General features: G+C 39.6%; 1 protein-coding gene across 1 annotated transcript; it reads left to right on the forward strand.

The window, feature by feature from the left end:
• On the forward strand, window positions 16869-18054 carry LOC109835347. The gene is made up of 2 exons (XM_020403323.1): window positions 16869-17179; window positions 17256-18054. The coding sequence occupies exons 1-2, from the start codon at window positions 16869-16871 to the stop codon at window positions 18052-18054; spliced, it is 1110 nt and encodes a 369-aa protein (XP_020258912.1).

The following is an 18792-nucleotide window of genomic DNA, read 5'->3' on the forward strand; positions in this document are numbered from 1 at the left end:
CTCTTAGTCTATTCAATTCTTTGTAGAATAGCTAAGTACATGATACGTATGGTCCGTAATCCCTCAATTCCTCTTAGTCTATTCAATTCTTTGTAGAATAGCTAAGATTCGTCCGGTTCTGTGTTTATCTCCCTCAATTCCTCTTAGTCTATTCAATTCTTTGTAGAATAGCTAAGATTCGTCCGGTTCTGTGTTTATCGTCTGACCGTTATCGAAATTTTAGGTTTAAACCGATGTGTTTAATGTCTGGATTGGCCCATGTTTGTTGAATTGATCTAGAGCCCTGCCTTAATGAGACAATGGACACATTGATTAGCGTTGAGTTCTCATTGCCGTTCGTTCGGATGACGTTGAATTATGTTGACCGATGCTTGCGTTCGCTCTTTCCTATGTTGAAACATGGTGGAAAGTTGATTTATAATTGTATTCCTTCATGAATTGCCTTAATCAGTTAGAGTTCGAATATTTATAGGGAGGACGTGGGTTATCCTTAAGATACGACGTACAATACTCTTTAGGAACTTCGCGTTGAAGATCTGAATTAGTTTAGACTTGTGAACCCATCGGAGTATAAATACGAATATCCGACCCAAGATAGGTCGGAATTTATCTGTAAATTGATCGAATCACTCATTTGTAGAGAATCTTAGCTTCATTTGGGTGATAATCGGTGAACCACGGCTTTGTGCACATGCGAATCGACGAATCATGGCTTCGCGTGCGTACAAACCGCTAAAAAACTCTCTTGGGGCTATTTTGGTTTGGTATGGTCTAGTCTGGTTTAATTTAAGATGGTTTAGACTGTGGTTTGGTTTGGTTGGATCAGGTTTGGTTTGACTGAACAGGACCCAAACCAAACCCTCTACTTAAGTGTTTTTTCCCTCTTCTTTTTTTTTCTCTTTCTTTTTTTTCTTCTTCTTCCCCGAACCCGAGCCACCTTCAGTCCTTGTTCAAAAAACTCACGTGCCATCACCTTGCTACACTCAACCTTGCCACCGTGGTCACCGTTGAAGCCGCCGTGGTCACTGCCAAAGCCGCCGCCGACTACCTGCACTGCCACCCGCTACCGGTGAGCCCCCAAACCCGAGTTTTCTCAAGCATTTTTCGGCCATTTTTTTGTTTTTTGGAGACAGATTCATACAATCTCTTTGCGGGCTTCGTTGGGTAAGTGTTGGGGGTAATCCTCTCTTCATTACTTGCTTCAATTTGATGTATAATGGTGGAATAACAAAACCCCCTTTCATGATATTTCCAGCATTTTGTGATCTTGGGCTCTTGGATTTGTGATCATTGGGTTGGGTTTCCTTATGCTTGAAATAAGGGTAAGAACCCTGTAATCTTTTTGTTAGAATTTTATATAGAATGACCGAATGAGATGAAAATACCCTCTTTTAGGTGTATGTAGATTCTTGGCCTTGGTTGGCGATATCGCATTTGTGGTTGTTCGTAGCTAAATCCGCATTTCCTACACTTGAGGTGAGAAACCCCTTTGACCCTATTGATCGAATTCGAATTTAGCAAATAAATTGTTGTAATTTGCCTCAAATTTGGCGTAGGCCGTAATTTTGGTCCTATGGTTGAAAATGGCAATAGAGAGTTGTAGCATTGAGCGTGGTGATCTCGAGTGAGATTTGAACCATTTTGTTGTTTGGTCTTGCCATGGTACTTGTAAAACGAATGAATTTGTTGGATTGGTTTGAATGAGACTATTGTATCAAGCCTTTAATGCACTCGATGACCCGTTGTAAGTCAACTGAGTTTCAGTGTTGGCCATGTAGATGAGCTCTGATGGAATTTCCTAATTCTGGTTTGATGATTCTTGGTTTCTGACGTCATCATGTTGTTCACTCTTCTTTTGCAAATATGTCACCAAAGAGGTCTCGCGCAGCTAAGGGCCATTCGGGGACTCAGTCTCCAAAAAGGTCACGTGCACCCAGGGGTTGTTCGGGTACTCAGTCACCTGAACCAGCTCCATTCAGTTGTGCTGGTATACCTTCATTGCACTTCTTTCCCATTATGTATTGAGGTTGTATACACTGTGCCCTGGTTTGTTCTCCTTGGTATGGCAATTAGGAAGATCCGCCACTCTCCTTCGTCAGGGTGGACTCTTTACGAGACGTGTATTACATGGTCATAACACGTTTCGAGGTGATATGGGTGATATCGTGTCATATTACATTACATAAGAGAAAGAGGATGTTATCGTGCTATTTGCATGGTAATACACCTTATCACTTGCGTTTGTGATATAATTAAAAACACCTCACCATTTGTAAGGTCGTGACTATATCTCATGGTTCGTGAGGCAAGTTCAATGCCTTCATCATCTTTTAATAGGAGCATTTATAATGTCATCTAATGGTCATGTTCCTTGTTTCCTTTATTTGATTTTCCCCCAAGGGTGCTAAACGCCCACGGGGTAGAAGGTCGTTGCAGAGATGCATATGGTTTGACTGATGAGCCTATCTATGTGCCAACGGTTCCTTAGTTTGCCTCGAGTATGCCGGAGGAACTGTCTCAGTTGATATGGGAGAGTGAACATCGTATATTGAGGCATCTGATTAAGGATGTACCTTTTGTGTGTGACCCGAGTTCTACTCATCCGTTGAGGAAACCAGACTATATATTCGATGATTCTACGGAGCATCCACCTATAGTATTTCTCATAGCTGAATAGTGGCTGCATCATAATGATGGGGGTCATCTATATCTTCCCCTTATTTCTCGTCATCGCTCGCTGACTGAGCTACAATTTTAGGCTGTTCCTCAGGAGATGTCCTGGAAACTGACCAAGGAGCACGGTCGTGTTCACTACAGATATTTTACACACGGGGCAATTCCAGGATCTAGTGCTCAGAGTCGAGTGATGGGGTTGCTTCCTGGAGTTCTGGGATTGAGCGACCCTCCTAGAGGTGAGGTCTTCACAGTAGCTAATACTGTGAAGAACTAGCTTGCGAAGCTGGGTCGTGAGATGCCGGCTACTGGTCACCGATGTTACGGATGGGTTCATTCATCCGATAAGCTTTGATGGACCCGCTTGAGTAGCTATATCTTAGACCGGTTCTCTATTGAGTTGAAGGCGAGCGGTCTATATGAGGTGATCCGTGTTACCGCTTATAGGTTGACAATGAGCATCCCTCACTTCTTGGCATTACTAGAGATTTACAATCCTGATACTAACACATTCTTGACTAAGCATGGAGAGCTGGGGTTGGCTTTGCACAAGATGCATAAGGTTTCGGGTCTACCGATGGATGATATGATTTATTAGGAGTATTTTCCTTTCGATCGAGAGTTGCAACAGTTGAAGACTCAGTCTCCTAGCCGCTTCAGCAGCTTTTGGGATCTTGTTTTTCATTATCATATAGCTTTGGCCTGTGCTGATCTACTATCGAAGAAGCCGCGGCCGCAGATTAGCTTGAAGAAGTTCGCGGACTACTTATTCAGGAACCTAGATAGCAACTCGGGTGAGGCAATTTATGAGTTTACGCCGTTGATCCCTTCAGAGATAAATGAGTTGATCCGGAGGTGTGATGCCCAGTCTTACACTACAGCCGGTATTGAGGGTGGATTTCCTGCTGGCACTAAGTTTCAGACCTTTTTATGACAAGCAGTGAAGCCGATTTAGCCTATAAATTTGTTTGCAGGCTTTCTTGCCATCTGGTAGAAGAAGTGCATGGTGCCGTATCAGTCCACCGATGCTTTGTCTCTTGAAGTCTTATATCCCATGGTCTTGCTTGCTCATCGAAAGAACCTGTCTCTTCTTCTAGCGATGATCGCAGACATCCATAGGGGACTTCATCAGATCGTGGATATGTTTACTCAGGGAGAGGGTAAGCCTTCATCTCATATTCCTCTCACTAAGGTGGAGCTTCCCTATACCTATTTGATGGCATGGTTCGTTCATCATCGACCGGATATGATGTCGGCCCCTCTTTCAGTGGACCCATCCATTCCTTTTCTCCGGTTGATACAGAGCTACAAATGGAAGGGACGAGGGTTCCTTGAGATTAGGAAGCAGCTCCAGAATCATAAGTGATGGATCTTCTTGACTTGTTTCCCATAGTTTTTTGGTCGGTATGGTGATTTGTTGATTGATGTGGAGATACCGGGTACAGGTTAGACTTCACTTGATGGTGGCTGCTTTGATTGGTTGATGAATATTCGGCCGGGATATGTCATCTTTCGGGTACAAAATCATTGCTACATCAAGCCATATTTGTCATGTCAGTTCGCTCTCCAGCTTGCGTATGACCAGATTTATATTGGGAACCCGAACCGACAGCTCCAAGCCCACGGTGGTTTGATTGATGGGATCGGGCCTAGTTGTGGAGTATTACTGGCTGCATCGGAGCTGAGTTTAGCCTTCCTAGTGTTGAGCGAAGGTTAGAGTTGACTTTCTTATAGTGTCGGTGGCTTTTGGCGGCCAACGAGTCTGTACATGTGTGACCGATTGTAGAGTTAGCGATCACAGAAGGAGCTCGGATTGTTACCCAGATGGTCCATGAGGCTGAGCTCCTGAGGAGGAAGGGGAAGGAGTCTGCAGATCCTTTTAGTCACACATCGCATAGGGAGCCTATCTTTCCTTCCGGTGAATAAATCCCAGAATCTCATTCTGCAGGTGATGAGGGGATCGAGGCCATTAATGAGGAGGAGGGGCTAAAAACAGGTGCATTAGCTCCTTTCTTTTTAGAATTATTTGAGTTAGCGATAGCTGAGAGGGCTCATCGTTCCCAGCCACTTAAATCTCCACCGGCTTCGAAGAAGCCTAAGATGCAAGTATTATTTACTTATTCTAACAAGATGTTGGTTGAACTCCCAGGTGCAGCTTCAGAGGAGGAAGAGGAAGTGGGGGCCTACCCGATTTGTTAGATGCGGTCCCAATCTATGACTCAGGTTACCCCAAGGCATGAATTGCGCTCCAAATTCTTTGAGGACCGGGTCGTTGATACAGAGGAGGACCGTCCCTCTAAGTAAAAGAAGTTAGCCTTCAAATGGCGGGTCGGGCCTTTGATTTCTGAGATGGGGGGATCGAGTCAGGTTCCACCTACTAAAGGGGGTGAGTATCTTCTTTGTCACTTTGTTCTGATACGCATGTTATCCTTTAAACTTAGAAGATTTCTCATCTTTTTAGGGGGGCATTATGCCAACGATATCATCTTTTATGTTCCTTCTCCCGATATTGACCTTGTTGAGCCGATTCTTGAGGCTAGGATGGCGGAGCCTGCAGATGTTGAGGGGGGCACACCTGCCGAAGTTAATATGTGTCCTCATGATGAGCCTAGTTTAGTTGCCCACACTACAAGTCCAGGTATATCTAAAACTAGTAGAGCATCTTTCAGGTGGCGATATCTGAGCGAAGGAGAATCCATATCCCTGCTATCTATTTCTGTGCTTGTTACCCTCTTAGAAAAGCTACAGGAAGTTGGTCCAAGTGTTAGTGTCTTAGAGCCTAATATTGTTGCTGAGGGTGAGTTTGATTTTTCTCTTTGTTGTGAATTTTTATTCTCGATCGATTTCATTCCAAAGCCGGAATTTTCCGTAGATGTAGCGACGGGGGGACTTGATATGGAGGAGAGCTTCTACGAGACAAACTCCCGGGATCGGGTATGCCTTCATTTGACCTGACGCCAGCCGCTCAGGACTTTGATGACAATCTGATAGCTGATATGTTGGCCGAGCAGGCCCAACGTGAGGTAGCCGAAATAGTTAACATGACCAGCCTCCCTTTAGGTATAAATTTTATCATTACATTGTTCTCCCATCAGGTTTCTATCTGCTTGAAAGGAGTTATTAGGAAGCTTTTTATTAGCATACTCTCCTGCCGAAGCAATATCGTCGGTTGTGGAGGGCTCGTTGCCACCTCCTGTGATGACGGCATCTATGATAGTCACTGCCATTGTTGGTGAGAGGCTTATGGAACCGGTTGTGAGACCTCCACTATGCCTCCTCCTATTCGGGAGATCGAGCAGGTAGAGGAGCGTACAACACATTTGGTCGAGGAGAGTTCCACGAGTGTTGGTAATAATAATTTTTTTGCCTATCACCTAGAATTATTTCATGCCTTCGGAGTACTCATCACTTTTTCTTCTCTTTATAGGGTTGTCAACTCATCTTCAGGATGTGGTCAAGGCCTTATTATGAGAGAATGATCTGGGATAGCTTATCCTTAGCTTGGAGGTTCGATATTTCTTCACTTTTGTGGGGTCATTGATCGATAAGCTTTTGGAGAAAAGGTTCCCCTTCAATCAGTTTTGACCATTCCTGGAGCGGAAGATAGCTTCGATTAGGGATGTCGGCTCGTCAGATATCGCGAATGCTATGGCTGATGACTTAAACCGATTAAAGCGTGAGTTTGAGAGGATGCAGGAGCTTCGATCCGTTAGGGCCTCTGGTTATGTTACTATTTGGATGGAGGCCCGTTTGCGATCATGACGCAAGGCTTGATCATCTGCTGGATTTGGGATTCAGGTGAAAAGGGAGCAGGTGAGTCTGGTGAAGGAGGTCCTCTCTGAGAGGTTGGCTAACCTACACGAGCTCGACTCTTCCTTAGCTTCTATCATCACCGAGATAGCTAAGCTTAAGCAAAAGCTTGTCAAGGCAGAGAGGCGAAAGGTTATTTTAGAGGTGGCCAGATCCGGTAAGGAGGATGGGAGGCTTATGATATCCAGCCAGGTGGCAATTTCAGAGGAGAGATTAGCCCGGATGGAGGAGGAGAGTGCGAGGATCCTAACTGTTTCTGAGGAGTCTTTCAGGGTGGAGGTGTAGCGTGAGCTTGAGTGTGCCTATGCTGAGGAATTGCTTGTATTAGAGGGACAAATTCGTAGTCATAAGCTTGATATAGAGTGACTACGACCATTGTATTTGAACATTTGATATTATTGATGATATACATATATTTTGTTCGGTGTACTTCTCATATTTATTGTGATTTATCATTCCGTTTAGAATAATTAACCGTAATACTTCTATGATTTTTGGCAAACCCTCAGTCATCAGCCTTTACCGACTACTGTTTGAGTCGGGCTAGCATGTGAATTGTCTAAGTCCATTTCACATGTAATGTTGTGCTATAGGAATGAACTCCCTTAGACTTAGTGGTATGATGTTGAATATATAGACTTTATCTCTTTCACGGAGAAAAACTAACCGGTAACGCATGTTAGATGCTGACTTAGCCCTGCATAGGATTCAGGATAAAATTCCCCATGCGTGTAAGGCATGGATTATGGTTGTTAGAATGTGGTGTCTTCTCTTGGGGCAAAGACGAACCCGGTACTGAAGAGGAAGAATTTTATATTCTATCTCCAGTCCTTCATTTGAGGGAGAAATAAACCTGATACCAAAGAGAAAGAATTTTATATTCCATCTCTGGTTGCAAAAGAAACTCAAAGTTAGATCTCCATTTTGAGAATCTGTGAGGTGAAACTAAAAGTGGGATCTCCACCTTGAGTCAAAAAGATTCAGGTAACCCTAACTTTTATAGGATTGGTTATCTGAACTGAAGATGAGTTTTTTTGTTTATCAAGATGAAATTTTGACTCCAAACCTAACTTTTATAGTTTTGAGTAAAGGGAAGAGGATGGAAGCTTTCCGTTTATCGAAAAGGAATTCCAGTTTTAGTCGTAACCGTTTGACGGTTTTGACAGAGAGGGGGGTATTGAGACGACCATAACTTTTATAGGTTTGGTCATTCAATTAAGGTGAAGGTCTTTCGTTTATCGAAAGGGAAGTCTAATCTGAACTTGGACCTCTCGTTTGTTCAAGGAATCAAGAGAGGAATTTGGTTGTGGTCCTAACTATAGGAAGATTTGACCGAGTTGAAGGGGAGTGTGGGATGACCCTAACTTTATAGGTCTAATCACTCAATTTGTGGACCTCTTGTTCGTTGAAGGAATCGAGAGGGGAAATTGGTTGTGGTCCTAACTATAGGAAGGTTTGACTGGATTGAATTAGTAAAAGTGATAGTGAAAATCACAGTGGGGAGTCGAGTTGTAGAAGCTACTTAACAGAATTGTTAATGTTAAGTGATAGGAACTCGACGTGAAGAGGGTTTATGGATTGCCATGAATTGGCACCTAAACTTGAGAATACTACATTAGGACTTAACATTAGGAATGTCAAGTGCACAAATGCAGTAGGAGTTTGGATGAATTTGACCAAAATAACTCTGATGGGCTCATTTTCAGTTGATCTGATCAATGAGAGGTAGTGAGAGTTTCTCAAGGAATGATTGACTGAATTGAATCTCATCTCTGTGAAATAATGCCTTGCAATTCACAACAATAGGGTTTTGATGATTAAATGGCCACTGCGGGATTTGTTTAATCACCCTTTTCTTTCATGGTTAGGGATGAATTATTCGACTGATTATTCTTCATCTTAACTAGCCATCAAATCTCGGGTTATCCTTAAGAATAAATGGTAGAGTATTCTTCTAGGAACTTCCTGTTGAGTAAGTTGTTCTGAGTGTACTAAGGATAGAACTTCTTTAGGAACTTTCCATTTATCGGCATCATGAGTTTATCGCTGTTTTTGGTGACTAAATGGTACACACCATTAGAGTAGACAGTATTTATCACAAATGGTCCTTCCCATTTGGGTTGGAATTTGCCTTTTTTCTTAGAATTGAGTATCATCAGTCACCGGATGGCGAGCACGATGTCTCCTTCCTTGAAGATTCGTTGTTTGACCTTTTTGTCAAAAGCCCGTGAAATTCTGGCTTGGTAGAACTCAATTTCTTGCTGAGCTTCCAAACGCTTTTCATCTAACATCTCGAGTAATTTGAGGCATTTCTGATATTGTTGTTCTGCTATCATCCTTGTCGTGAGGGCAACACAGAGAGATGGGATTTGAATTTCCAAAGGGAGAACAACATCACATCCATAAACCAGGGAATATGGGGTCGCCCCGGTAGGTGTGCGGACTGTAGTGCGATACGCCCAAAGAGCTTCGTCGAGTTTGTCATCCTAATCTCACTTGTTGATACTTACAAGCTTTGATAGAATCTTTATGATTGTCTTGTTGAATGCTTCAGCTAATCCATTCGCCATAGGATTATACGCTATGGATGAGACGTCTTCAATTCTAAACTTTATGCAGAACTAATAAAGGCATTACTCACAAATTGAGCGTCGTTCTCGTGTACAATTCACCTTGGAACACCGTATTAGTAGATGATATAATGTTTGATGAACTTGACGACATCGTATATCTTCACTTCTTTGAGCGGGACGACTTCAGCCCATTTAGAAAAGTAGTCAGTAATCGCAAGGATGAAGCGGTTACCTTTGGCTGAAGGTGGGAAAATAGGACCAACGACATCCATTCCCCATGTTTCGAATGGCCACGAAGTAGCCGAAGGGTGTAAATGCTCTGGGGGATGATGCATGTAATTTGTATGTATTTGACATGCGTGACATCATCGGGCATAGTCAATTACGTCCTTGACCATGGTTGGCCAATAATATCCCATTCTTTTGATACAATCGCAAAGCTTGGGACCGGGTTGATATGCACCGCAAGTTTTTTCATCATGCGCTTCTTTGAGAGCTTCTTCCGCCTCTTTGGTTGAAAGGCAGCGGAGGAGGCAGCGGAGGAGCAAACCATCATATGCACGATGATATAACATCTGCGTTGTTGAATTATAATAGAATCTTGGTGCCCTTCTTCGAACCAAATCCCTTTCTTTTTACATCTTGTGGTAAAATACCATGCACAACTTAGTCAGTTATGGGAAATCTCCAATCTCAGGGCTCGAGATCCGTCCTAGCCATGTATGCCTCCTTAATATTTAAGGCGCAATCCGGTACAAAGAGTTGGTGAGTTCTGATAGTGACCCATTGTTCTGTGATGAGAGTGAAGGAAATCGTGCTATGTCTACATGCATAATGCACAGCGGAAGACATGTATGTACAAAAATACTAAGCATGTAGAGAGCATGAAATATTCATATGGATCGTCTAATTAAATCTAACATGATCCTTATTATTAAGTGAGCATACAAGAGTTAGAAAGTCATACTTTCGTAGCGTGATTCGATGGAAGATCGAATAACCCCTAGCTCTTGCTCCTTGTAGTAGAAAATCTCCTTGTAGTGGATCTCCAAGTCTTCAAGTGAGCTTGATAAAATGGGAGTCTTCTTAAGACACAAGGCAAGATATCCACCCCGGGGTTCTTAAAATCCTACTACTTCCTCTTGCTAAAAGATTGCTAAAGTTTAGTAAGAGGAGAGCTCTCTTTTATTCTCTTATGGAAAAAAACACTTAGCCAATTTTTCATTAACCTTTCCATAAGAAAAAGAGCTCATATTTATAGAGTAAAATGTGTTCATGATATGAATGACTCATCCTATGAGTCATGCAATGAATCATCAAAAAATTAATGATTAATCAAGTGAGTCATGCAATGAATCATCTTATGAATCATTACATTTCAAAACCATGTGCTAATAAACCATGTGCTCAAACCATACCACTAAGTGACTCATCTCATGACTCATTATACATGGTATGTGTATTTCATAAATGAGAATACCAAATTATTATCACTAATACAGTATTTCATAAATACGGTATATAGTATTATTCCAATCTTTAACTAATTAGTCACTATATGACCAAATAAATCAAGAGTTGACCAAAAGTCAACTGTTGACCAAAAAGTCAACTAGTTGACTAAAAGTTAACTTTATGGGAAAAATACTGGAATTCATTTCCTAAGCACATAGCATTCCGATTTTACCGATATACATAACCGTTTATGTGTATCCGGAAGAAATCATATATGCGTATCAATCATACGCATCACTCCATAAATTGTGTTTCATAGGATTCAAGTACGCGCTTGGTGTGACTCTAGGGCCCAACTTAAAAAACTCGGTAGTGGATCATATCCATAAGTACAACAGAGGTGCTAGCTACACATGAAGACCACCCGGGTATAAGTTGTGATAAAGGTCTGCAAGATGCTTATCCAATTTTATCAGGACCACTCAATGATAATACCGTACAGTCCGGTCTCTTCGTCAAACCATGTCAAACTATTGAGCCTAGGGTATGGCAAACTGTCAAACCCTAATAGCTTGATTAGTGTTTATTGATATTAAACTCATAACCTATAAGATCAAACTGACACTCAGTTTATCTTATTCACCTTGGCCAAGGATTTCCAGGCTATAGTTATATCAAACAATCTTATGACATCAACCCCTATACTGGGAGAGACGAATCCCTTCTTGGCATCTCAATATCTACTTATGTCTCGGGATGTACCCAACAAGAACCGTTATGCACAATTCAATAAGAACTGTGGTTAGGTAAAAGTCTAAATACATCTTTACTGACATATAAGATATTGCACTCATGCCTCAGGTCAAGAGACTACTATGTACTATATCACTTGAGAACTTCTATTTGACAGTTAAGTATATTACCAACTAGATGTTCTCGGCGAGTCGTTCAGTCAACTCATTCACTAATGAGTCACCTGTATACTGTATCTTGATGTCTCACATCAATGATCTAAGAGATTGATCATCTCCTTCAAAAGGAGAAATAAAGCATACACTAGTCTAAACCAAAGTGATGATGTCCTATCTCAACACTTCATCAACTAGGAACATTTTAGAATATACGTTACCGACTAATCAGATCTCTTCATTACGATCACTATCCGAAATGTCTGATAGTCTAGTATTTATTCTAAGGACATTATCTGTATATTTAGAACATCAGATAAATCTGACCAAAATAGCATACTATCATTTTGAACAAGGATGTTATATACATATAGGTCCTGTTACAATATACAATAATTGCCTGCAGGGCACCTATATCTAACAAACTCCCACTTGCACTAAGGCCAATTATAGTATCTAATACCCAATAGCTCAACAAGTTTCTCAAATTGTGAACGAGCAATTGCCTTTGTGAATGGATCTGCTATATTATCTTTTGTGTCTACTCTTTCAATCTTGATCTCCCGGCGATCAACTATCTCCCTGATCAAGTGATACTTCCTCAGAATGTGTCTGGACTTATGGTGAGATCGGGGTTCCTTTGTCAGAGCTATTGCAGCATTATTATCACAGTATAAAGGTACTGGATCTTTAATGGTGGGAACAACTTCCAGCTCTAAAAGGAACTTCCTCATCCAGACAGCTTCTTTAGCTGCATCATTAGCTGCAATGTATTCAGCTTCCATAGTCGAGTCTGCTACTGTATCCTGCTTGGAACTTTTCCAGCTGACAGCTCCTCTATTGAGGGTGAAAACATATCCTGATACAGACTTACTATCATCGATATCGCTCTGAAAGCTTGAGTCGGAAAAAGCCTCCATTCGGAGGTCACTTTTACCGTATATCAAAAATAACTCTTTAGTCCTTTTAAGGTACTTAAGTATATTCTTGACCGCTTTCCAGTGCTCTTCTCCATGATCAGATTGGTATCTACTTACCAAACTGAGTGAATAAGCGATATCTGGTCTAGTACATAACATGGCATACATGATCGATCCTACTGCCGAGGCATAAGGAATTAGACTCATGCGTTTCCTCTCTTCATCAGTCCGGGGAGACATCTTTTTAGAGAGGGAGATTCCAGGAGATGCAGGTACAAAACCTTTCTTGGAATTTTCCATGCTAAACCGTTTTAGCACTTTGCCAATGTATCTAGATTGCGATAATCCTAACATCCTTTTAGATCTATCTCTATAGATCTGAATACCCAGTATACAGGATGCTTCACCTAAATCTTTCATGGAAAATCTTTTTGATAGCCAAATTTTAACCGCTTGTAATGACGGTATGTCATTACCGATTAAGAGTATATCGTCTACATATAAAATAAGAAACGATATAATACTCCCAATTATCCTTTTATACACACATGGTTCATCTGGATTTTTGATGAAACCAAACTCTTTGATAGCATCATCAAAACAGATGTTCCATCTCCGTGATGCTTGCTTCAGTCCATAAATAGATTTAAGCAATCTACATGCTTTTCCACTGCTCCCACTAACTACAAAACCCTCTGGTTGCGTCATATATATGCACTCTTCTAAATCACCATTTAGAAATGCAGTTTTAACGTCCATTTGCCAGATCTCATAGTCATAGTGAGCAGCTATAGCAAGTAGGATCCGAATAGACTTGAGCATAGCCACTGGAGAAAAAGTTTCATCGTAGTCCAAACCAGGTCTTTGACGAAAACCTTTAGCTACCAGTCTAGCTTTAAAAGTCTCTACTTTTCCATCTACACCCAACTTTTTCTTAAACAACCATTTGCAACCTATGGGTATCACCCCTTTAGGAGCATTGTCTAATATCCATACTTTGTTGGTGTACATAGAGTCTATTTCAGATTTCATTGCATCATGCCAAGCAACAGAGTCCCTACTCTCAGAGGCTTGCTGATAACTTAAAGGTTCGTCATCATCTATGACGTGATCTAACATGCCACCTTCAACTAAAAAATTATATTGTGTCTTAGGTGCATGAGATCGCCTTGGATATCTGTGGAGTGGTTGAGGTTCTTCTGGTATAACTGAATTTGCTGGTTCCACTAATTTATCAGTAATATTTTGTATCTCTGAAATTTCTTCCAGTTCTACCATGCTCCCACTAATTTCTTTTTCAAGAAATTCCTTCTCTAAGAAGGTGGCATGCCGAGAAACAATTATCTTTTGTTCATCGATGTGGTAGAATTGATATCCAATGGAATTCCTTGGATATCCTACAAATTTGCATAATACTGAGCGTGCCTCTAACTTTTTGGGATCTTGCTTCTTTACATAAGCATGACATCCCCAAATCTTAATATAATTAAGATGTGGTTTCTTCCCACTCCATATCTCATATGGAGGTTTAGGCACTGCTTTAGTTGGAACCCTATTCAGTAAGTGTGTTGCTGTTTCTAATGCATACCCCCAGAATGAAAAAGGTAACTCAGTGTTACTCATCATGGAACGTACCATATCTAATAGGGTACGATTCCTTCTTTCTGACACGCCGTTAAGCTGTGGTGTAAAGGGTGGAGTAACCTGAGAGAGAATCCCATTCTCTTTTAAAATACCTAAGAATTCCGAGCTCAAGTATTCACCTCCTCGATCCGATCGAAGAATTTTAACTTTCTTGCCCGTTTGGTTCTCTACTTCATTTTTGTACTCGATAAATTTCTCAAGTGCTTCAGATTTGTGTTTCATCAAAAACACATGTCCAAACCTTGAAAAATCATCAGTAAAAGTAATAAAGTAGGAGTAGCCACCTCTGGCCATTGTAGACATAGGACCACATACATCACTATGTATCAGTCCTAAGAGTTCTGTAACTCTTACTCCAGTTCCTGTAAATGGAGTCTTGGTCATTTTACCTTTAAGACAAGACTTGCAAGTCTCATAAGACTCAAAGTCAAATGGATCTAAATATCCATGCTTATGAAGCTCGCCAAGTCTTTCTTTATTAATGTGACCAAGTCTGCAATGCCATAAGAAAGCGTCATTCATAACTGAGTGCTTTCTTTTATTAGTGTGATAAGTGTTCAGAATTGTATTTTGATTAAGAATATAGATGCCATTGCACAATGTTCCATAAGCAATCAACTTTTGATTAAATATGATATTCATAACATTGTTCTCCAACTTAAATACATATCCATCTTTATCTAATAAAGATATGGATATTATATTACACATCATAGTTGGTACAAAATAGCAGCTATTTAAAATCAAAACGTTTCCATTTGGTAAAGCTAGATGAAAATCCCCTACTGCAAGTGCTGCAACTATTGCACCATTACCAACTTGCATAGTCATCTCTCCAGCTCCAAGTTTTCTATAACTTTTAAGTCCCTGTAACAAATTACAGATGTGAGATCCTGATCCGGTATCTAATACCCAGGATGTATGATTTATAGAAAAACAATTCTGAGTAACAAACACACCTGTAGATGAAGCAACAACTTGCTTATTCTTGGTGAGTGAGGCTAGGTATTCTGGGCAGTTCCTTTTCCAATGTCCTGACTTATGACAATGGAAGCATTCTGCTGTCATCATTTTTGCCTTTCCTTTATCCTTCTTGACAGCCTTCTTAACACCTTTCCTTGGTTTAGTAGTTTTCTTCATTCCTTTTTTCTTAGCAACCAATTTGCCAGAAGAGGAAGAAGATTGCCCTATAGCCAAGACTGGTGTTTGTCCCTTTTTCAAAGAACTTTCTTCCTGTCTTAACAAATTAAGCAAGGCAGGAAGAGTGTTAGGGCTTTTTGTCTTTAGGTCCAATAGTTTACCTCCCTTTATTTTTAAACCCAAGTAGTATTAGTTGTATCTCTAAGTCCAAATTTCTTTTTGTATTTGTCTTTAAACCCAAATCCAAAATACAATACTTTCAGCAGTGGGTCCCCCCATATATTTTTCTTAAATTCCGGTTATACCCTCCCACTTATAGAATTCATTTAAGTGGGTCCCCCTTAAATAAAATAAACGAAATGGAGAGAGAGGGGGGAAACTGGCGGTAAATTTCCCCCCTCCATTCTCTCTCCGTCCTCTCTCTGCCCCCCTCTTCTTCTCCCTTTCTCTCACTCCATTAATAGAACTCAACACTCTCTCCTATAACCCATCATTTAATCACTCTCTCCTACAACCCATCAATTAATTCTCACCAACTTTCTGGGCATTTGAAGGTAGAAATTTGCAATTTACTCAACTACCAAGTTGTTAGCATTAATTTCTCATTTTAACCATGACAATTATTTGATAAGTTAGTTAAATGAGTTCATAAAAAAATTTTAATTCGTTATTTTTAGTAAAATGTTAGATAACTGAGGTTTTGTAATTAACCACCCATTAATTTCACATTAGTTATTTCACATAATTATTTTGCACTTCTTATTTCACATTATTATTTCACATAATTAGTTATTTCACATAATGTTATTTCACATAATTATTTTTAGTAAAATGTTATTGTTATGAATTCATAACAATTAGTTAAATATTAGTTAAATTTGTTATAATTGATGAAATTTTTGTTAAATTTGATCTTAGTATAGAATGATAACATGTAAGTATAGCATGAATTACCAGACTTATAAGTATAGCATATTAATATAAGTAGAGCATGTTATACTGTAAGTATAGCACATTAATACTGTAAGTATAGCACATTATACTGTAAGTATAGCACATTAACCTGTAAGTATAACATGTTATATTGTAAGTATAGCACGTTATCATGTAAGTATAGCATGTTATATTGTAAGTATAACACGTTATCATGAAAGTATAACACGTTATCATGTAAGTATAGCACATTAACCTGTAAGTATAGCACGTTATATTGTAAGTATGGCACGTTAACCTGAAAGTATAGCACGTTATATTGTAAGTATAACACGTTAACCTGAAAGTATAGCACGTTAACCTATATTTAAATGTTAGTTAAATTTGTATATAATTGATTGATGATATTTTAGTTAAATTTGATCTTAGTGTAGAATGATAACATGTAAGTATAGCATGAAATACAAGACTTGTAAGTATAGTATGTTAATCTGAAAGTATATCACGTTATACTGTTAGTATAGCATGTTATACTGTAAGTATAGCACATTATACTGTAAGTATAGCACGTTATACTGTAAGTATAGCACATTAACTTGTAAGTATAGCATGTTAACCTGTAAGTATAGCACGTTAACCTGAAAGTATAGCACGTTAATCTGTAAGTATAACACGTTATCATGTAAGTATAACACGTTAACATACAAGGATAGCACGTTATCATGTAGCGGTATTTTAGCTGTATTGATTTTATGTGTCTATCTTTGATGAAATTTTTCTCTAAATTTGTTTATTTTTGGTAACAAATATAGATGGATGAAGAATTGTATTGTGCATTGACGGATTTTAGAGGAAACAATCACTTTTTAGAATTAAATGTCAACGGGAGTTACAAAGATTTGGCCGTTGCAGTGCAAAGCCTAATTGCTTGTAGTGCAAGCACGATACAGTTGACTTACAAAGTACCCCACACGCAAGAAATATATGTTCGTGTATGTGATGATGCTGATGTCTCGATAATGGTCAATGTACATCGAAGTTGCAAGGAGAATGTTGTTGTCATGAACGCTGAGATGAATCGAGACATATTATTTGGCATACAAGCTAACGATGTCCATATAAGGTAATTTACACTTTTGATATAGTTTCGTACTTTTAACATTATCACTTTCTTAACTCTTGTACAATTTTCTATGCAGTAATCCGTATATCCCCTCTAGTGATGATCATGTTTCTCATTCACAAAATCCATCGTATTCACAAAATATGTCGCGGGAAGTTGAGAGCTCTAATATGATTCCTATTGCATGGCACAATGCTATTAGAAGTGTTGGTCAAGAATTTGATGATGTTGAACATTGTCGGCGGAGTTTAAGTAATTACTCTATTGCACGAGGATTTAACTTTGAATTTGTAAAAAATGAACGCAAAAGGGTGACAGCAAAATGCAAGGCCGCAAACTGCGAATGGATGGTTCATTGCACCCGTCGTAGAGATAATGATCGATTCTATGTGAAAAAAATATATAGTTCTCATAGTTGCTTGGGAGGAGGCATAGGAAAGGAAGGATATCAACGGGCATCTCGTAAGTGGAATGCTAATCAGCTCAAGACCATATTGAAGGAACAACCCACTTATCGCCCAATTGATTTTCAAAAGAAGCTTAAAATGGAATTTGGTTTGGACATCCCTTATCATAGAATTTGGTGGGGAAAAGAGCTAGCTCAACGTGAGTTGTATGGTGATACTAAATTTTCATATGACCAACTCCGATGGTATAAGGATAAAGTTATAGAAACTAATCCGGGATCAATTGTTCACCTAGAGCATGAGGATGGAAGATTTACACGAGTATTTGTGTCTTATTATGCTTGTTGGAAAGGGTTTATGGAGGGATGTAGACCAATATTGTTCTTGGATGGTACACATCTTTTTGATAGGTATGGAGAGTTCAAGGGAATGGTTTTTAGAATGCATTCGAGACATTCTCTTCAATGATGAAGATCCATATACTCCAGATGATGAACTGGTGTTAATCTCTGATAGGGACAAAGGACTTCAGAATTCCGTGAAGAAATGCTTTCCATGGTCACATCACTCTTATTGTATTCGTCATCTCTTGGCTAAATGAAGATCCATATACTCCAGATGATGAACTGGTGTTAATCTCTGATAGGGACAAAGGACTTCAGAATTCGGTGAAGAAATGCTTTCCATGGTCACATCACTCTTATTGTATTCGTCATCCCTTGGCTAATTTTAAGAATAACTTATCGAAAAAAGGCATTACACCACCTTTACGAGATGAATGTGTGCAATTCACCTTGGCCAAGGATTTCCAGGCTATAGTTATATCAAACAATCTTATGACATCAACCCCTATACTGGGAGAGACGAATCCCTTCTTGGCATCTCAATATCTACTTATGTCTCGGGATGTACCCAACAAGAACCGTTATGCACAATTCAATAAGAACTGTGGTTAGGTAAAAGTCTAAATACATCTTTACTGACATATAAGATATTGCACTCATGCCTCAGGTCAAGAGACTACTATGTACTATATCACTTGAGAACTTCTATTTGACAGTTAAGTATATTACCAACTAGATGTTCTCGGCGAGTCGTTCAGTCAACTCATTCACTAATGAGTCACCTGTATACTGTATCTTGATGTCTCACATCAATGATCTAAGAGATTGATCATCTCCTTCAAAAGGAGAAATAAAGCATACA

Source organism: Asparagus officinalis, chromosome 3, assembly GCF_001876935.1.
Source record: "Asparagus officinalis chromosome 3, Aspof.V1, whole genome shotgun sequence".
Lineage (NCBI taxonomy): Eukaryota > Viridiplantae > Streptophyta > Magnoliopsida > Asparagales > Asparagaceae > Asparagus > Asparagus officinalis.